The sequence below is a fragment of the Gopherus flavomarginatus genome, chromosome 4 (assembly GCF_025201925.1).
Source record: "Gopherus flavomarginatus isolate rGopFla2 chromosome 4, rGopFla2.mat.asm, whole genome shotgun sequence".
Taxonomy (NCBI): domain Eukaryota; kingdom Metazoa; phylum Chordata; order Testudines; family Testudinidae; genus Gopherus; species Gopherus flavomarginatus.
In genome coordinates, this window is record NC_066620.1 from 78148062 (window position 1) to 78168278 (window position 20217).

At 38.2% G+C, this 20217-nt stretch overlaps 1 protein-coding gene across 4 annotated transcripts in view; it reads right to left on the reverse strand.

Moving 5' to 3' along the window:
• Positions 1-7627: 7627 nt before the first annotated feature.
• Positions 7628-20217, reverse strand: part of CHRM3 (cholinergic receptor muscarinic 3) — a 487601-nt gene continuing 475011 nt past the window's right edge. For all 4 annotated transcript variants that reach the window (XM_050950409.1, XM_050950407.1, XM_050950408.1 and 1 more), the window contains one exon: positions 7628-11114. In XM_050950409.1, coding sequence (XP_050806366.1) covers positions 9287-11095 — 1809 coding nt within the window. In that variant the 5' untranslated portion in view covers positions 11096-11114 and the 3' untranslated portion in view covers positions 7628-9286. The remainder of the gene's footprint in view (positions 11115-20217) is intronic.

The window sequence follows — 20217 nt, forward strand, 5'->3', positions numbered from 1 at the left end:
ATAACTGTAAATAATCTTGATCATCTCTAGTCTTCCACTGATGTGTGGTATTGGTTTTAAAATGTGTTCAGTGTGAACTGGGATTCTTTTTAGTATAACATTTACCTTAGCCATACAGTAAGGCAGTGCTTATGTAACTGCCAGATCAATTCTTCTGCAGTTAAGCATCATAGCAAAACCAAACATGGTCAATGTTTAAAAACATTGTGTGTACACATGTACATACACACACACACTTTATATATGGGGCAGGGAAGGTGCTTGTTTATAGACAAATACTTCTGCTAATAGGCAATAGATACAGGGCTGTATCAGTTTCACAGCCGCCTGAATTATTTTTCATCGGCCTAGTGCCATTTATTCCAGACCCACAGCTGCTGGCTGAAGAAATCTCCAAACAAGTGGATTCATCAAGCAGTTAAAATACAGACCCACATTATGAAATGAAGCCATCAGGATGCTTAATTACTCCAGACAAGAGCAACATATGGCATGATCCCTCTCCTGCTGACTTCAATGGGAATTGGATCAAGCCTTTTGGGCTTGATTCTGAATGGTGCTAAGCACTCTGATCCTGATTCAGCAAACTGTTTAAACATGTTTAACTGTGAGCACATGTATAGTCCTTATGGAAGGCCAGGGATCTATTCACATTCCTAAAATTAAGCATGTGCTTAAGGTCTTAAAATACTTCATGCCATTTTTAAAAGGACATTCTTGCTTATGGAAGCATCTCCTCTTATTCAATAGTGGACTTAATTCTGCAGATTTAAATTAATTTCTTGTATCTCTAATGTCTTATGCTGAGTTTTAAAAGGTGGGTGTGGATCCTGCTTCAGAGACTCACTTATTCTGTGTCCATGTAATTCAAAATCTTTCTCAGGCATGCCATAGGAAAAAATATCTGAAGGATGTAAACTTATTTTAAATATTCAAATCTTACAACAAATTTAATTTACCTAGACAAATGCAGATTTAGATTGTCTGTAGAGCCTGCTTGGATCCACAGTCATAAGTATAATATGGAAGTGTCTCAGATTTTAATAATTTAAAAACATATCACGGGACATTGAATATGTTCATCAAATTCCTGTAATGTCGTAAGTTCTAGCTTTGTCGCTATTAACAGAATATCCAACATATCTATCTGGGAGCAAAAGATGTAAGATTCCATTTCACAACCACAGTCCTGAGACCAAAGTGCCTCCTGAATTCCAAAATGCACACCACCTCAAAAGCAATAGAAGAACCGTTCCTAATTCAGATTTAGAAAAAGTTGACAATTTTAGGTTCAGGTAAGTGTTTGAGAAGGGGGATGGAAAACCTGTTTTGCCTACTAACTTTGACTAGCCAATAAAGAGAGGCAGTTGGGTTACAGCCATTGTCTGATTAGGTGAAATTCAGTTAAGAATAAAACAGGCAGAGTAAACACTTATAAATTCTCGGACACTTTTTGTGACATTCTGCCTGCCTTACTGTCTTCCAATAACTTTGACTGACTGTAGCCCCAAAGCTTTGTAATACAGTAACATCTTCTCTGAGTTAAAAATCTGCTTGATTTTTACTAAATTTCATTAGTGGAATATTAGGGTTTAAAACAAACAACCATCTTTAAATTTAAAAATTTAAATTTTGCATAGAGATTTTATTTCCTCCTATGTTTGATGTTTTCTGAGGTCTGTCCCAATATGTATGGTAAAACATAGTTTTGGGGAACAGGTATGAATTAGCAAATCTAGCTTTCAATTTAATTCCTCTATGATACTGTAGAGATCAACTCACATATTGCATAAATAGTGCACAAAGAAGACTAGTAATCTAATAATCTCAGTTCTTTTGCAAATGATGTCGTAGCAAAATTTAAAAATTGAAAGTTCTATGGAGTATACAATGTGCTTTTCTAATGATACAATTTCAGTTTTCAAGGTGGTGACCAACATATGTGAGCACCAACCTTACGAGATGTTGACAGTATCTGTGGGCAAAATACCCTATGTAGCTGTACTGCTTTGATAGTGTTTCTAAAAGGACCTTCATTGACATTAGTGGCTATATATCTGCACATACAGGCAGAATGACAGAGAATATTCTGCATACAGGTACAGCATTTTCAGAGCAGTTTAAGCTAACAAATTCTACAGTAAGTCGCAGTTGTTTATACCATCTATAGTGAATCAGAAGTGACTTTTGGACTATCCAAAATCCCATTGTCTTCAACAATGGAAGCTTTAGCCCTGCTAAGGGTTATTTATCACACATGATGATAAATGAATATATGACCTGCCCAAGAGGACTGCATTTCTGACCCACTATTCCTAGCACTTCTATGTCAGTTTCCTTGAAGACAAGTGTGATGCATAAAAATATTAAGAGACAAGGCCATTTACGACCACATATCAATTTTCCAATTTTTACTCTTTCCTTTTAAATGCTGAAATAAAATAACTTTCCCCCTAAAGTTTGTCCTTGTACATTTTGCAAAAACTGGGCCTGATCCTGAAATCCTACATTTGGGCAAAACATCAGTTCTATTCAATGAGCACTTTGCCTGAGTGAGGACTTCAACATGGAGTCCAGTGCAATAAAAGCTAAAATGACCACCCATTCTTTTATTTCTCTGTCTGGCTGCATCAGCATCATTGATGTGAAAAGGATTTAACTGTAGTTGCAAAGCAACAAGGAGAAGTTCATTAACTTTTTTATATGGTAGCTCAGAGGTCCACTAAAAGAGTTATCAGCAACAGAGTGGTTTTTTTAAATGTATTAAAATTGGAGGACATAAATTTGTTTACATTAATAGTGTTACAGTAGAAAGTTGTGGCTTTCCGGTCATGTCCTGATTTAATTTTGGCACACTAAATCTTGGGATGATGTAATCTGGGAAACTTGCACTTTGAAATATAGTGTGTGTGTGTGTGTGTTTGCAGAGTGGACGGAATCGCAATGAAAAGATACAGTAACAAATTAAGAAAGTGCAGTGCACCAAGTATTATTGCATAGATGCCTATTCTGGGATGTGTCCAAGCAATGCAGAGTGGAGGAGATTGGAAGGGAGAAAACAACAAAGGGGTTAGGGCACCGTTATGCTCCACAGCCCTTGTTGATCTCTGCACAAAGAAAAGCAGCCTTATGGCTGTCACATTTTGCACCAGTTCAACATAGCCACACCCCCTTTCTCTGAGACATCCCTGTGCTGAAGATTTAGAGGCTGTGTTAAGAGTTACCACAGTGGCTCAACGCCACCCAATTATTTCCACATGCAGAGCAACATCTCAGATGGCTGGATCTGCATGTTTGCAGTCAGACCAGGAGTCAGGATGTGGCCCTTGGACTTTATTTCCATTTCACTGAGAGAGCACTAAGATCCTCAGGATATTTTATCCACATGTGAAATAAATGTTAGGTGTGCCCTTTTGAATAACTTCCAATCTGGATTAAAATCTCTGTTTAGCAGTGTTGTGCTGGGGTATTTTTTATTGTTAAACATAGCCAAGTGACTAATGTTTCACCCACACCATGAAATACTGTTTAGTGGAGGCAACAAATAGCAAAAACTTAATTTGAAATTCCTGAAAAAAAATCTTCTGAATTATTGTACAGTCATTAAGTGCTGTGCTGATAAAACAAGAACTAGATCAAAAAGGCTTGACCCAGGCATCCATCTCTTACATGTATGTCATAGTTAATGATGGAGGCGCTTGGCTTACAAAGCCAGTCATGTAGTGAACTTATTTGAACGCTGCTTTACATGTGTTTATTCACCCTTACGCATAAGAAGAATTTGAGCTTATATAAAACCTTCTACCATTTGTTTATTTTCCAAGATTTCTGCTAAGTTAAATAAACTGTATAGCTTCACCCATTTAGAAGCATGTTAGGTCTCCATACCGCAAATGAGCTGAATGTTTTTATCACCACTTTCATAAGCTTTCTCTGAAGCCTGAATCATGCAACCCTGTTAAATTAGTGAAAGTTTTATTGTGTTAAAGGAAAAAGATGAATGCTCTGGACTCACACTCTGTGTTTCTTCAAACAGGCAAGCAAGCAAGCAAGGTTTTCAAAGTGTACATAACTCTCTCTCTCCATGAGGCCAGCAAATGACAGTGTGATTTCATACAGCAGAGTGTGAAGATCAAGAGATTCTCCACACACCTTTTATCTTATGGTGAGACTGAATAAACCCAGTAAAGCTGAGAACCTCTACACCTGTTATCTAAAACTAATAATATTGCAGTGATGTACAGCTCCCCAGTAGACCCTGAACCTGCAAGCTGGTTCACCTGGATGGACCCTTGCACTCGCTGAGTCCTACTAAAGCTGTAAGGAGCCCATATTCATGCAGGAATTTGGTTATAGAGAGCAGCTTGTAGGATCAGGGCCATAATAGGTGCCCAGTCCAAATGTAGTCAACTCCTATTTTGCCTATCCCATCCTAGACAAAATCTGCTCTTAGCCATACACGGCTTAATTCTGATCTCACACTGGTGGAAATCTGGAATACATCTGGTAAAGTCGATGAAGTTAAACACCCTGGTGTAAAATGGATGTGAGACCAGAATGAGTGAAATCTGGGACATAGTTTCTATCTTTAGATGTCTGAAAAGCTCAAAGAGCCTGCATAACACACACAAAACCCCATTGTCACAGGAAAAGAGAATCCACTTTGAGGCTGTGTGCTGTGAAAAGACTAGGAAACTTCTCTATGAAGCTAAGTGAAAGAATGAAAGTAAACATAGTTCTGCTGTCTGGTTACAGTTCATGAGGTATCAAAGTTTTGGCTGACTTTTCAGTATAATTTTATATATAAATCCACAGCACAGATATTAATGCTCTGTATAGATGTATGTACTAAAGAGCATTTATCTTGCATCTGTCATGGGTGATCCCTTGATTTGAGGATGATCTCTACCACAGATTTACACATGGGTCCCGAGATGACTCAGGAGTCTGATCCTGTAACCACCTGCTGGACTTTATCTTCTAATCCATCTCTACCAAGATTAATTCTAAAAATTCCAGCCACTGAACAACTTCAAATATTCACTATTAAAAAACAAAAACACAACATTTGAGGCACCTCCACAAATTACTACAATAGCTCTTCTATCCACACACACAAAAAGGCCATAACTTCCAAACTGAATATCTTAGGACCTTCCAGGGCTAGAAGCAAGTGGAATGTGTCACATGGGGAAGACATGAATGTTAATATAAATCTTGCAAAGATTTCAGCCTCCAGTGTCCTGTGGCAATGCATTCCACAGTCTAATTATGTGTTTCACGAAAATGTATTTCCTGTTGTTGTGCATTTGTCCCCTTTCACTGAGTGACCCTTTGTTACGAGATACAGAGGACAGAAGGTTCTGATTTACCAGCTTTATACTGTTAAATTTTTTTGTATGTTTCTATTATGTCCCCTCTTATTGTCTCCTCTCTAAGGAAAGCAGCCCCTGACTGAGTCTTTTCAATCGCTCTTCATGAGATTATTTGTCCATGTATCGTGAGGTGCCAAGGCTGCATGATAAATGCAATTTATCACATAGATGAGCATTATAGCACACAGCTATGCCCACTGTGAGTGTACGTAGTATATTCGTCTGTACATATTTAAACTTACTGACCTTGCCAACCAGGGAAAGATACAAATAGATTTCTATTTTGTTTTTGATGTTTGTTTGTATCCTGTACAGGGGAATGGAGTGTACTTAGATTCATGTGTTCTTTTATTATAGGCACATGGTTGAGAATGGCCCAAATGTTTCATTGAGCAAAAAAATACAGTTACTTATAAAGAAAAAATAAAGTTGAAGATTTTAGCAAGCTAATAGATGAAGAGGAGCAACTTCTACAGCACATCTGTGTGACTATGCTAGTTTTCCACAACATGGCTGGTTCCCCTTATATGACCTGATTCTTCAGAATGCTTAGAGGCCATAAATCCCACTGAAGTCAGTGGAAACTGCAGATGCAGAGCACCTTTGAGAATCAGACCATTAATGTATTCCTTTAGATTTAGGTCAGAGATAAGTAGAGCTGCAATTTCATTTTGCCCTATAGCTGCGACAAGAAGTTATATCATGCCATTGAAAAATGTGTTTGCTGCAGTTATGTCTGCCACCAGCCCATTGAGTCAGATATTAGTTTATTTTTCACAGCCTCTGAGGTTATAGTCATAATCAAATTTGTCACATAAATAATTTATATAACCCTAGCACATATAAAAGCCACATGATGCTGTAATGTGCTGTTGTCTCAAAGTGGTTTACAGTGTCTGCCATTTTGATAGCCTTTGGGTCCCACCCTGCAAAATTTACTCTCGATGCTCCAGTAACCTTAAACTTCATTAATCTGCTCTCATGGGGTCCAATCCTGTACCACTGAAATTAGCAGGAGCATGACTGGATCTATGAGTAGGCCCCACTAAAGCCATGTGTTGATGTAAGAAAGGTTTACACAACTGTCTGCACTCATACTGACAGCTTTACAGTGTTTACGACTCCACTTTCCTCCATCATATGTGAGCCATTACTTCCTTTTTATTTGTGAAAAGAAATGCTGTGACAGATTGTATCCATTTGTATTGCACCTTTCTTATACATGTCTTTGTGCATGTATATATAATGTTTGCACATACACACATATATAGTGTAAACTATATATAGTGCAAACACATAGACACACATGAAATATTAATCTGATTTCCCATTGCCTAGAATTGTATTTGCAATGCAGCCAAATTTTGAATATTTTATAGTGCATATTTCTTTAAGTAAATATATAACTAAATTAATCTTTTCTAGTATGTGTATAAACACATAATGTGTTATGTCTGTAAAATAACATTTTCAAGCCTGTTCACACATCAAATTTTTTGTTTGTTTTTTTTCTCCAAAAACAATCCAAGAGTTTTAACTCTTCCTATCATGTAAACAATAGTGACAGTTGCTTTTCAGAAGAAGCTTAACTTTGGTAGAAAAATAATTTTCCATAGTAAAATCAATAGCATTATATAATAGTCTCTTGCTGAACTCTGGCTTTCTTACTTGCTCTCATACTTCGTGAATTAGAGGGCACTGCACTACTCTAATTATCAGACTATAATAAGATGGCAATATGTATATATCTCTAACTGTTCAAACATTAGTTAGAAGGTCAACTTGAGTAATGAAATGTACTGCAGATATGTGCTTCGTTCTTCCACAGTTCTGTAAAATAAAGTTCTATAATTCTCTGTGCAGCTTAGGAAAAGAGTTTGGTGGCTCCCTGTAAGTCTTTGGTTGTATGTGGCAAACAAAACTGACCAGTAAATTATGGGTTTCTCCACCTTGAAATGTGATTGATTTACAGCTCAAGGCCTACATTTTTCTTATCACGAGACCTAGAGCATAGGCTACAAACTTTGTTTAAGATAGACATTTAATATAACTCATACCACAAAAACAATAAACTATGAATGTTATGAGTATGAATATTTGCTTTAGTGACATGAAAGCTAGGTATACTGTATTCATTGCTCAAGCGGACCTTTATGAATCACTTTAAAAGGACACTACAGTTGAAGACTGAAGAGCAATATTTATCAACATTAAATAAAACATTTGGTGAAGTCTATATAAATATTTCTTCATATAAACATAACACAAAATTAAATAGTTCGTATACAGACACTATTTAATATACTTCCACTGCTGTCAAAATCATCTGTAAACGCCATCTCACACAGAATACAAAAGCAGCTTTTATACCAGTTCTGTGTTCACAACACTGATGCCTCTTTATAAAGGAAATTTGTTGGGATTTTTTGTTTGTTTTATTATTATTTTCAGCAAAATATGAGTGACAGGAAAAAATTGTTTTGGTCAGTTCAAAGGCTAATATCAAATTATCTCTCAACATAGAACTAAATAAGATTTAGAATAATCCTTAAAAGTATAGTACTTTCCTCAGAGGCTCTCTGACTTTTATAAAGCACACTATGTTTGGTGTAGACTACATCATAAATACCAGGAAATATTGGCCTTGTCTAAATTATGAATATTAAAGCTCCTTTTTGTTTTCTTTATCAGAAAGTGCCAGCTTGCAAATTGATGATATCCACTATGCTTTTCAAACAGATTGTGAAAAAGAAATGTTTTAGAGTAAGTGTCCTTCAGGTTCAAAACAATCAAGGATTTCTTCTACACAAGCTTTTTGCAACTGAGGGCCACAGTGGCAGTCCGTGAAAGTTCTATTGCATAAAATGCAGACTTTTTCAACTTTCATCACTTTTAGTACAGACATGAGCTTGCAGAGACTACAGATTCCAGAATTCTGTGCTCAACTTCGAGTTCAGTAGCCAGTGCTTCCGAGGAGGCATTATCACTTGGACCGAAATACGGTACTGCAAACATATAGAATTTTATCTGGCTGCATCTATGTATTAAAGGTTAGGTTGGCATATGTCCCACAGCAATAATCTGTGGATTTATATTTGGACAGGTTGCACTTATTTACCGCTTTCTAAATGGTGTGCATTTTATGTTTCAGACATACACTAGAATTTCAATTGGCAAATAACAAAATAAATTTACATTTACAGACTAATTTGTCAAATCATATATTTCACTCACATACCACAATGATAGGGACCCATGTAAGAATTTAGATTGATAGATCACTTCTTTCCTGGCATATTTATATATATAAATGGTGGAGTGTGAGTGTTACTTGTGCATTCACACATGCATAACATGAGCTGCACAAATAGATACTCTGAAAGGTTCAAGAATCAGGGCTACGAGGAGAATCACACCAAAAGAGGAGACCAGAAGGTTTACTGGGATAACAAGAAGCAGTTCTGCAACCTATACAGTATTTTAAATAATTTCATAACAATGTTTAACTAGCTTGCTGTATCCATATGTGACTTGAATTGAAACCTGTTGATTCCTTGGAAACAGCTGGAACTGGACTAGCTAGATGTGCTTACCTGAGATCCTAGAGTTGATTACAACCAAAAAACTGGGCTGATCGGTAACGGGTTCATAATTGCTCTACAGCTTCTTGTAATTTTGTAGGAAAACTTTATTTAGTCTTTCATTTCCTTAATAAAAAACCTTGAAGTCTGTTTGTTTTTTGCTTAATGCAGATTTGATATTAATATTAAACTGGATTTATTAAAAGGATACATAAACCTGGCAGCTGCTCTCACAACTTGATGATGAAACGTTTGTATCAGCACCCGGGAACCACTCCCCCTCCCACATGCCCTTTGATAGTTTGTTTTTTGTTTGTTAAAAATACTATTCTATGAAGCCTCCTGGGGGATCCGCTTATGAAAAATGACTGACTGCCTCTGCTGATACTGCTGTTTGCGTCGTTTCCGTTTGTCACACTGGCACAGCAGTAACATCTTGAAAGTGGTTCTGAATGTTTTGTTACACAATGCGTAGCACATAGGGTTCACTGTGCTATTGATGTAACAAAGCCAGTACCCCAGGTTCCAAAATGTTTTGGGGATACAGCTATCACAAAAGGTGTTCACCAGAACCATGATGTTGTATGGTGTCCAGGTGATGATGAAGGCAAACAAAATAGCACTGAGTGTCTGTGCTGCTTTCTTTTCTTTGATAAGTGACATTCGTTTTCGCTTGGTGATCTGACTTCTGGTCTTCAAGGCAAACTTTTTGGCCAGGGTTGCTTCCTTGAAGGATAAAGGCAGGGCTGCGGATGTCTTAGCCACTGACGGAATGCTGTCGGAAACCTTGGCTGCCTCTGCTGCTGACCCTGGCTGAACTGGAAGCTTAGAAAAGTTCCTGTGAAAGTTTCCACCATCCTCCAAACTCTTCTGAGAGTGCAGCCTGTTAGATTTCCTCTCCTTTGACCCCATGTTGGACTTCTGCAAGTCGTCCCCTGACCCATTCAAGTCTTCAGATGAGGGTAGTTTAGTGGAGTTGAGGATGGTGCTATGACCGGGAAGCTTCAGCACAATGGAATAAATGGCCCTCGTTTCTGTGGCAATGTCGTCTTCATCAGAGGAGGCAGAGTTTTCAAGAGAAGCAGCGGCATCATTGTTGTTCCAGCTATCGCTGCTGCTGTGCTCCTGCTCCCCCTGATCCTGGCTGGGTTTCCAGCTCTTTGTTGTAAGCCAGAAGTGGCATCGGCCATATTTCCTTCTGGTGGAGCGCTTCATACTCTGCTGCTGCAGCTCATAGCTGCTGCAGCTTCTGGAGCTACCAGTCTGGCGAATGAAGCGTGCTGCCTCAGCTTTGCTGCCCGAGGCCTGTAACCCTGCTAACTCTTTGGTGCGTTTCTCTGTCTCCTTGTAGATCCTCCAGTATAAAATAGTCATAATGGTAACTGGCAAATAAAAGGCAGCTATGGCAGTGCCAAAAGTGATGACAGGTTCGCTTAGAAACTGGATATAACATTCATTAGGAGGCACAGTTCTTTTCCCAACAAAATACTGCCAAAACAAGATGGCAGGGGCCCAAAGAATGAACGAGATGACCCAAGCTAAGCCTATCATCATTCCAGCCCTTTTGGTTGTTCGTTTAGCTCTGTATGTGAGTGGCCTGGTGATGGAAAAATACCTGTCAAAACTTATGACAAGGAGATTCATGACAGAGGCATTGCTGGCTACATAGTCAATGGAGAGCCATAGATCACAGGCCAAACTTCCCAAAGCCCAGCGGTCCATAATGATATATATGGTGAAAAGATTCATTGAAATAACACCAATGATCAAATCTGCACATGCAAGACTCAGCAGGAAGTAATTGTTGACTGTTTTAAGTTGTTTGTTAACTTTAAATGCCACAATCACCAGGATGTTTCCTATGATGGTCATCAGTGCGAGGATGCCAGTGAGGAAGGCAATCAGAACTACTTGCCAGAGTGTGTGTCCACCCAAAGGATCTTTGCTCATGCCATCTAGTGACCTATTGGCTGTTTCCACAGTAGTCAAGGGAAAACTCTCAGTTGTCTGAGGAAAACCATAGCTGCCAATGACCGACGTTGCATCCTCAAGAAGCCTTGTTCCCTGGGAATCTCTATTCCAGAAGAAGCTCACATTTGAAAACAAGGAGGAGACTGTAGTGTTATTGTGCAGGATCATTGTGACTCTCTGACATAGTCTGCAGAGAAAAAAAATAAGAAGGAAGACAGTAAATCAAAAGGTTTTTTAAAAATGGCTGCCTAGCATTTCGGATGGCTGTTTATTAAAAACAAAAGATATGTATCAAACACAATATGCCAAATACATTTGTGGTGTCACGCATATTGCACCAGGCATTAATTTGGATTCTTTTAAATTTTTTTTGTGTTCTTTTCTTAAAAATAAGTTATTGTTAATTAATCACAAGCCGTCAAACTAAAGCCAGGTGAGCCCTCCCATATGTGACTCTGAATCCACAAGAGAATCCAGAGGTCTATTTTTATAATGGATTAAGCCAAAACCTGGACCCCACATCAACATTTCTTTGGGATGTTCAAAATCCAGATCCGCATTGGAATCTTGCAACTGGAGCCCATTTCTGTCAATATGGATGTATATCTATGTTTGTGCAGTGTATAATGCAGTCCCAATCTCTGTTGGTTCTACTACCTATATAAGAAGATTCCAGGATTCTCACTCTGAAGCCTAGTATGTCTGCAGAGTCTGGGTGAATGAAAGGAAACAGCTATAAGCACAGCGGAGAGCTCTTTATGCTCAGAAAATCACCAGGTTGAATCATCGTTGGGTTTCACTGTCTATCACCATCTGATTTTTAAATTCTCAGCCATTTTGACTTGATGAATTACTCCTGTGTGGTATACTGCGATAATAAAGCACCTATCTGTGTCATGCCAAGAGTCCTAGACCATTGTGATATCAGAGGTAATGTAACCAATCACCACCCTTACTCTACAGCTAATTTGCATGCAACAATTTCATTTATTGTATGAGGGAGACTGCACAAATGGTGAATTACATGACCCAACTGCCACTCACACAAATCAATACACGTTTCCCAGCACAACCCCCAAAGACACACATCAACACAACCACACACACAACACCACAACCAGTACAAACAATAACCACGTACACACAGCTCCTCACTGCAGCACACATTTCTCATTTGCCACCTGTATAAATCAATACAAGTCTCCCAGCACAACCCACACACAGCACAACCATCCCACACAATAACCTCAAACACATGGAGCCCTTCACTGAAGAATATGCCTCTCATTCACCACCTGCACAAATTCTCAGAAATCTCCCAGCACAACCTGAGACACAAATCAACACAACCAGCATACACAGCAACCCCAAACATCACTCTGAATCCTAGAATGTGAGAGTGACTGGGAAGTGATGGAAACAGCTACAAGCATGGTTGACAGCTCTTTTTGTTTAAAATATCACCAGATTCAATAATTTCTAGGATTTGTGACTTTGTTATGGTCCAATTTTCAGTTCTCAGCCATTTGGGGCTTTTTCACATAGGACTTTATAATTTACATTCATTGAATAGCACGGGCTTTCAGATACTAGTAACAAAAATAATAAAATCTTGTTTTTATTATCTATAAACTATAGATAAACAGGGACAAATTCTCAAAAAAACCCACCAATAACAACAAAAAAACCCCACGCACCAGAGTCAGCTATACATATACACACCTGCATTTTCATATGCAACTTTGCCAGTTGTGAAAATAGTGTAAGTGCGTTTTTACATGTTCAGATACTATTTTTGCTTTCACAAAAGCTCATTTGCACAGTTGGACCAAGGATTATGTGGGTCTAGTGGGTTCAGCAAGTATATGAAAATGGGGAGGATGGTGAAACTGATTCATGATAATTAGACTTTTATCCTTTTCCCAAGTATTGAAGGAACTGACAAAGTCAACATCTCTCTCAAAACGACAATCTGTATTCTCAACATTTTATCAAGTTCCTTGGACTCTTAACCTGCAATTTCACTAGATAAATTGTTATAAATCAGTTTCATCATAGAATAATCTCTCTCTGATAGTAACTGTGAAACAAAACACCTCATCAAAGAAGCTGTAGCTCAGTTCAGAGTTGATATATTATGGTTTCATATGATAGACTTAAGCAGGTATCAAAACAGTCTGGTGTTAAAAAAAAACCCCAAAAGTGTTATTTTAATGCCTAAATTCTGTTTTTCTAAAACCATTTTGTGTTGTGTTAGCAAAGCACATGGGGAATATGTCATTTAAAGTAATCTCACTACTTTGACCTAGTGTAAATGAACTGACCTGTATCTCACTTTAGACTACACACCATAGGTAGTAATGAAAACACAGTTTGGGAGCCAAAGTAATGAAAACATTAGGTTAACCACTCCAGTTTATTTAAAAAAAGAAGAGGGTAACAGTTTTGATATATTGGATTAGATGAGATTTGGACAAGGTATTTCTTGTCCACTCATCATTAGAGCATCTAGGTGGTGCAAATTTTGTTTCCAAACAAGTTTGTGAAAGTCTTCTGAAAGAAAATTTTCTGAAACAAAATTTTACATTCCAAATATCTTTTCATGGGGAATGTCATCAAAATTGACATAGTTTTGCATAAAAAACATCTAATCATAATGGCATTTTCTGATGGAAAACTGACCAGCTGTACTTGAATATTGATTGTAAGAAGGTAATTGAGTGGGAGAATGTTCGAACACAGAGAATATGTAGTATGTGTCACTAAGCAGCTCTACAAGGACTAAACACTGAAGGAACACAAGGGAATAAAATATTTTACAGCAGTAGCAGCACAGAGAACTGTAACTTTCATTTAAAAGGCTGATGTAAGAGAGTGACTCACTCCTTAATGGCTAGGGTAGCCAAACCTGACTACAAAATGAGCTCCATCTGAGAGAAATCAGGTGATTCCGGTATCAAAGCAGCAGGAGGGTGCAGGAATGGGGCAAGGGGGTATCTAAGAAAAGATGGCTATGTCTGCAGAGAGTAAGAAGGCCCCTGACTCAGCAGAGGAGAAAGTGGTGGGGAGTGAATGTGGAGAAGAACAAACTCTAGGTAATGTGAAGGTGCTGGAAGCAGAAAGTCAGATCTTCAGGGAGGAAGGGCTGTGTCCAGCTGAAGTTAGGATGAGGACTGGGTGTTTGTTCTATTTTGAAAGTCTTTGTTGGAGTCCAGTTGGGTTATATTTAATTCCCTTTGGACTGTGTAGGCTTTGTTTAAGAATCCCTGAAGAAGGAAAAGAAGAAAACAGAGGCAGGATACTGCAGAGTCATCCTTGACTATGAGGGGGTACCCTGAATGCAGTTGGCCATATTACAGGTGAGTTTTAATACCCCAGACACCTAAAAGTTCACCATTTTAACCTTTCACACAATACTATATTACATAATATTATATGACTAAGAGTCAAATTCCAAATCTTTGAAGAAATCAACAAGAGTAAAAGAAAATTTCCCAAATTCTACCCTTTGATTTCTTCAGATACGAGTACAAATAAGGTTTCCAGAGCCACACTTATGACAAATATTGTTCTATATATGACTATCTGTATATCTATTTTTGTTTGCTTTTTGGATATCACATACCTAGTTCTGGCTGTTTTAGACAGAGCTTACCAGTAATTTCAATACTGGACATAAAACAGAGTAATAACTTTCAACACTTTTATGAGAAATAAAAATTAAACTTTGGCAGAAATTAGAGTTCGAACAGCTTATACAAGCTATACATTTGCATCCCATAAATAAGAGGAACAAAATGTCATTAGAATCATTCAGTCCAAATACTAAGAAAGCACACAGCCCTCTTAGAGGACATATCAGAAATTAAATATGACTTTATCCTTCACCTATAGCTCATATTATAAATGTAACTTCTGAAATCACTGTACATACACTCTTGTCCTGCAGTATGACAATGGGTGCTATTGAAAAGTAAATGCTTACCAACAGTTGCCATGTACAGTTATTCCCTACTATAAGTACAAATATTATGGTGTCTTGAATGGCACATTATACAAAGTGCATTAAGCACTACCTGTACTTAAGCTGGTGGTATTAGTGAGATCTTCTGTGTCATTGTGTCCTGGTACTTCCCCCTTCAATGTTTGTTTTATCCACGCACTGTCTATATTCTTATACTTCGACAGTAAGCTCTTCAGGTCAGGGTGTGTCTATTATGTGTTTGTACATTGCCTAGTGCAATGGGGCTGGGGTCTCTGGGCAGTACTGTAATATTAATGATGATTAATGTGTTACTTTGTTCTTCATCAAGTGTCTTATTAAAGTGTGATCTGGCAGGATGCTGAGCACATCCTATTTAATGAAAAATGGCCTGATTGCTTACTGGCTTCAATAGGAGTAGAGGGTGCTTAACACTTTGCAGATTGGGCCCTAAAAATGTATGCTATGGCATACATGATGCCTGCCTGCCTATACTAAAGGAGTTAGAAGCATGAGATGTGTCATAAACAGATAGTTAAGGGTTAATGTCTCTTTTACCTGTAAAGGGTGAACAAACAGGGAACCAAACACCTGACCAAAGGACCAATCAGGAAACAAGATACTTTCAAATCTTGGTGGAGGGAAGCCTTTGTTTGGTTTTCTTTGGGTTTTCCTTTGTTCTCTCTGGGTCCTGGAAGGGACTAGACGTGCAACCAGGTTTCTTGCCAATCTCCCTGCTACAGTCTCTCATATATTCAGAATAGTGAGTATTAAGTAGAAAAGGCGGTTATAGTCTTTTGATTGTTTTCTGTATTTGCAAATGTGTAGTTTGCTGAAAGTATTTTAAATTGTATTTTGCTGCGGGGGGGGGGGGAGGGGGCTTCTCTCTAGTGTCTATAAGCTGAAAGACCCTGTAACTTTTACCATCTAAATTACAGAGACAACTTTTACTTTTTTTCTTTCTTTTTATTAAAAGTTTTGCTTTTTAAGACCTGTTTGATTTTTTCCCCTTGTTGAGGCTGAAGGGAATTGAGTTTGTACTTAACAGGGAAGGAGAAGGGAGGGGAGAAGGGTGGAATCCCTTTGTTTTAGATTCACGGAGCTTGAATCTGTCTCTCTCTCCAGGATAGCCCAGGGAGGGAAAGCCTGAGAAGGAGAGAGAAGGGGGCGGGGGAAGGGACATTCCTCCCTGTTTTAAGATTCAAGGGGTTTGAATCACAGTGATCTTCCAGAGTAACCCAGGGAGGGAAAGCCTAGGAGAGGCCCTGGTGAGGGAAAGAGTTTACTTTCCTTGTGTTAAGATCCAGGGGGTCTGGGTCTTGGGGGTCCCCAGGGAAGGTTTTGGGGGGACCAGAGTGTATCAGGCACTCTAAGTCCTGATTGGTGGCAGCTATCAGATCTAAGCCGGTAATTAAGCTTAGGGGGATTCATGCTGGTACCCCATCTTTGGGACTCTAAGGTTCAGATTGGGGAATTGTACCATGACAAGGTGAAATGAAGAGTGAGACAGAATGGCTCAGGCAAAATGCCTGCAAGCACTGTGAGTGATGAACCAGGATCTTGCCAAGCAGGCTGGATAGAAAATCATTGTAATTGGTGGGGAAATTTTTATCTCTAAATCAAAGTGTGGCAGTAGAAAAGCACAACTGCTAATTGCATAATAAACTATGCTAATTTATAGTCATTTAGCATCTTTTATTCTAAAGCACTTCAGAAACCATGAGACAGATGCTTACAGATCCTTAACACCGACAACTCCTACTGAATGCAATTAGTTGTAGCTATGTCAGTTCTGGGATATTAGAGAGACAAGGTGGGTGAGGTAATATTTTTTTATTGGACTCACTCACCTTGCCTCTCTAAATTCCTACTAAAATCAATGAGAACTGCAAAGCTTTGGATCCTCTGAAAATGAGACTTTACACATATGCAGAGCCATTGAAATGCAGCCACTCCTGGATTGAATGGTGGCAACTGACCAGTACATAACACAGCAGATTAGTGGGTTAAGGGGAAATTCTGGCAAAGTACCAGGGCAAACACCTACCCTTTTAAAAGGAACCCATATGGTCTTTAATGTCCATATAAAGAAAAATGATTTTCACTATTCAGGTCCTATCAGAAAGACCTGTCCATTACACATTATATTTGACTAATCTACCAGTGGATGAAAATATGAGTCAGCAGTGTCAAGACTGGCCTCCTAAGTTTCAGCACAATTAGGTACATCAAACATGAAGGTGAACCTACTAGCACATCCCTCGCCAGACTATTGTCTGAAAAGGTTACTGTAGCATGAAAGGAAGTACATGAATTGATACGTACAATCTAACGAATTTTTCTAAGACAAAGTGATTCTATGGGAGCAACATCTCATGTATTTCAGAAGACCACCTGTAAAGAGACCATGAGGATGATAGGAGGAAGGGCAGCGGTGCTGGAACTAGGGGTGTGGCAGTATCCCCTGGCTTGAAGTGGTTTCCATCCTATACAGGGTTTACAGTTTTGTTCAATGGCTCTCAGCACCCACACTATAAAAATTGTTCCAACATCACTGTTGCAAGGGTATAAATGAAACCAGAAGTAGGTTCTGGCATGTATTGTATTCAGCTTTGCTGTGTATCATCTTTTATCTGTAAAGTGGCTCTGGGAGGTCTTTTCTTAATCCTCAGTGAGAAACAGACACACTTGTCACCAACTAAACTGGATCTATCAAGCAAATCAACAGATATTTCGGAAACAATCCCTGTACAGGAGAAGCTGCAGGAGAAGATTACCGCATTGTTTACCCCTTTCACTGTCTTCTTTGGCTGTATTACCTTTGATTATGGGGCAGGTGTAGTTCATGCTATGAAGCATGTAGAATTGTTTTGTGTCTAATACTTTTAACATTGTAGCAGCAGAAGTTATATAGACTCTCAAGCTGTAACACATGCAGAAGTAAAGCAACCAGTCCAGTATCAGCTGGACTTATCCCACCCATTATATATTTGATTTTTTTTTCATGAACTACTTTGCAGAGATGCAGAAGTGGGGCAGGGGATTTGGGTGGTTTTACTCTCTTCTCATTTATACCACTTTCACACCAACAAAATTCCTTTGCCTTGACTGAAGGAGGTTCTGATTTACACTAATGTATGTAAGAGGAGACTTGATGTACCTAAAACCTACTGAATAGAGGCTTATGGAAAACTCATTTACAATCATTCTTCTTAAAACTGAAGAAAGTCATGGAGGAGATGATGTGGCTGGCCTCAGGTTCAGCTACATCATTTTATGTTTGTTTGTATGAAACAAATGTGTATGAGAGCCATCTTGATGTGACAATGTTACAACTGTGTATTTACATGTCAGAGTACATTAGCCACAATGAAAAAAGAAATCTTCACATAAAACACATTGTTGGATCAGTGGAAACATCCTTGCTACAATGTTAAATGTAGGAGCCAGACACATCTTGTCCATAAAATGTCACGCGGGATGAGGTTAACCAAGAACAGTACAAGAGAGATTTTAAATGAAAACACTTGCCAACTGCATGTCAGATATGATTAGTATAAGGGAGAGCGAGCTTCCTTTATAGACATTAGGGGACAGAGAGGAGGGCAAGAGGGGCACTGTACAAAGGTGACATCTAACATTTAGTGCAGGTTGTTGGTTGGAAGCTGGAAGCATGAGTCCACAATTTTGATTATATTATTAGAAAACCTTTTTAACACAAAAGGCAAGTTAATCACCTTCCTCCCGCCCCAATGGACTCAAAGGAGAGAGAAAACAACCACTGAAGGAAATGAAATTCTCAGAGCATGGACAGAAATTAAAAATAGTATGACCTTCCCTAAGGACTAATACCAAAAATACTTGACATATCATTGCATTTCCAAAACACAGCACAAACAGCAAATAACGGAAGTGTCAATTGCTGTGGAAATTCATCACAAGCTACAGAATGAGAGAGAATGAACAAATATGGTCATCTCAATATGCCTATGAAGTATCATATTAAGGTAAACCAGTTAACAATCATGCATCTTGTTACTGTACGTATTGCAAGTTACTGGTATCTGTGATGAGATTTTCACCTAATCTCCTATTTCTATATTTACAGATAGTAGTATAAAATTACGTTATGTAGCATCCTCCATATTACAAAGTATCCTCCAAGTACTTTACAATAGAGTCAGTTGCAGTGACTGTGCAGAAAGGTCTTCCAGGAGGTACATTACCTCATCTAGATATTTGCCTAGTTTTAAACAGGCTACAGAAAAAGCATTAGTGAAGTCAGTACAAATTAAAATTTCATACAGACAATGACTTGCTTTATATACTATATACTGAAATGTAAGGAAAATATTTATATGCCAGTTGATTTATTATATGGTAAAAATGAGAAAGTAAGCAAATTTTCAGTAAGACTGTGCTTTGACAGTTGTGTATTTTTATGTCTGATTTTGTAAGCAAGTAGTTTTTTAGTGAGGTGAAACTTGGGGTACTCGAGACAAATCAGATTCCTGAAAGGGGTACAGTAATCTGGAAAGGTTGAGAGGCATTGGCCTAAGGGAATTATATGATCAACTTCCTTATTCACTGTATACTGCTGACTCTCAGAATGAGAAGGAAATGAATCTATTTGGCCATCTGATGAAAATCATGGTAGGATAAGCACTGTTGTATCTGCTTTTGCCTCCTACATGTTTTCTTTCAGGGTTGAGTGGGCTGGAAAGAGGTTTAAGCGGGATGTGTGTTTATCTGTGTGGGGGACAGAGGTAGGCTTTCTGATTTCACTGGCCCCTTTACCCATTTAATAATTATAAACACTTCCTTATTTCTTTTCCATTATATGATGTTTCTCTCTTTCCCCATAGACTCTCTTTTCCTCCATACCTACTCCTTTACAAAGGCATCCTTTATTTTTCCCTTTATTTTCCCATTTCTTATGAAGTTAGAGTCCATTCTATATACCTGATTGGACATAGGCCCGAACACAGGGCAAGACTTGTAAATGCAGACTTGAGAATCCAAAATGTGATCTGTTTGTACAGCCAAGATAATTGGTTAGCTTATTTTTCTGCTTTATTCTGCAATGTTTTCTTTGCATAATAGTTTAAATATTACAGAACTTTTCAGAGTGAACTATAAAAATGTTTTCTAATACAAACAAAGGGAAGGCTTTAAAATGTTTAATATACTTCTCTACATGAGTGGGTAAACTTTGCAATACAGTTAAACTGTGAAGTGAAATGCTTTAAAAAAATAAAAATATGTTTGTAAAATGTTCACAATCCTAAATCATTAACAGAATGATTTT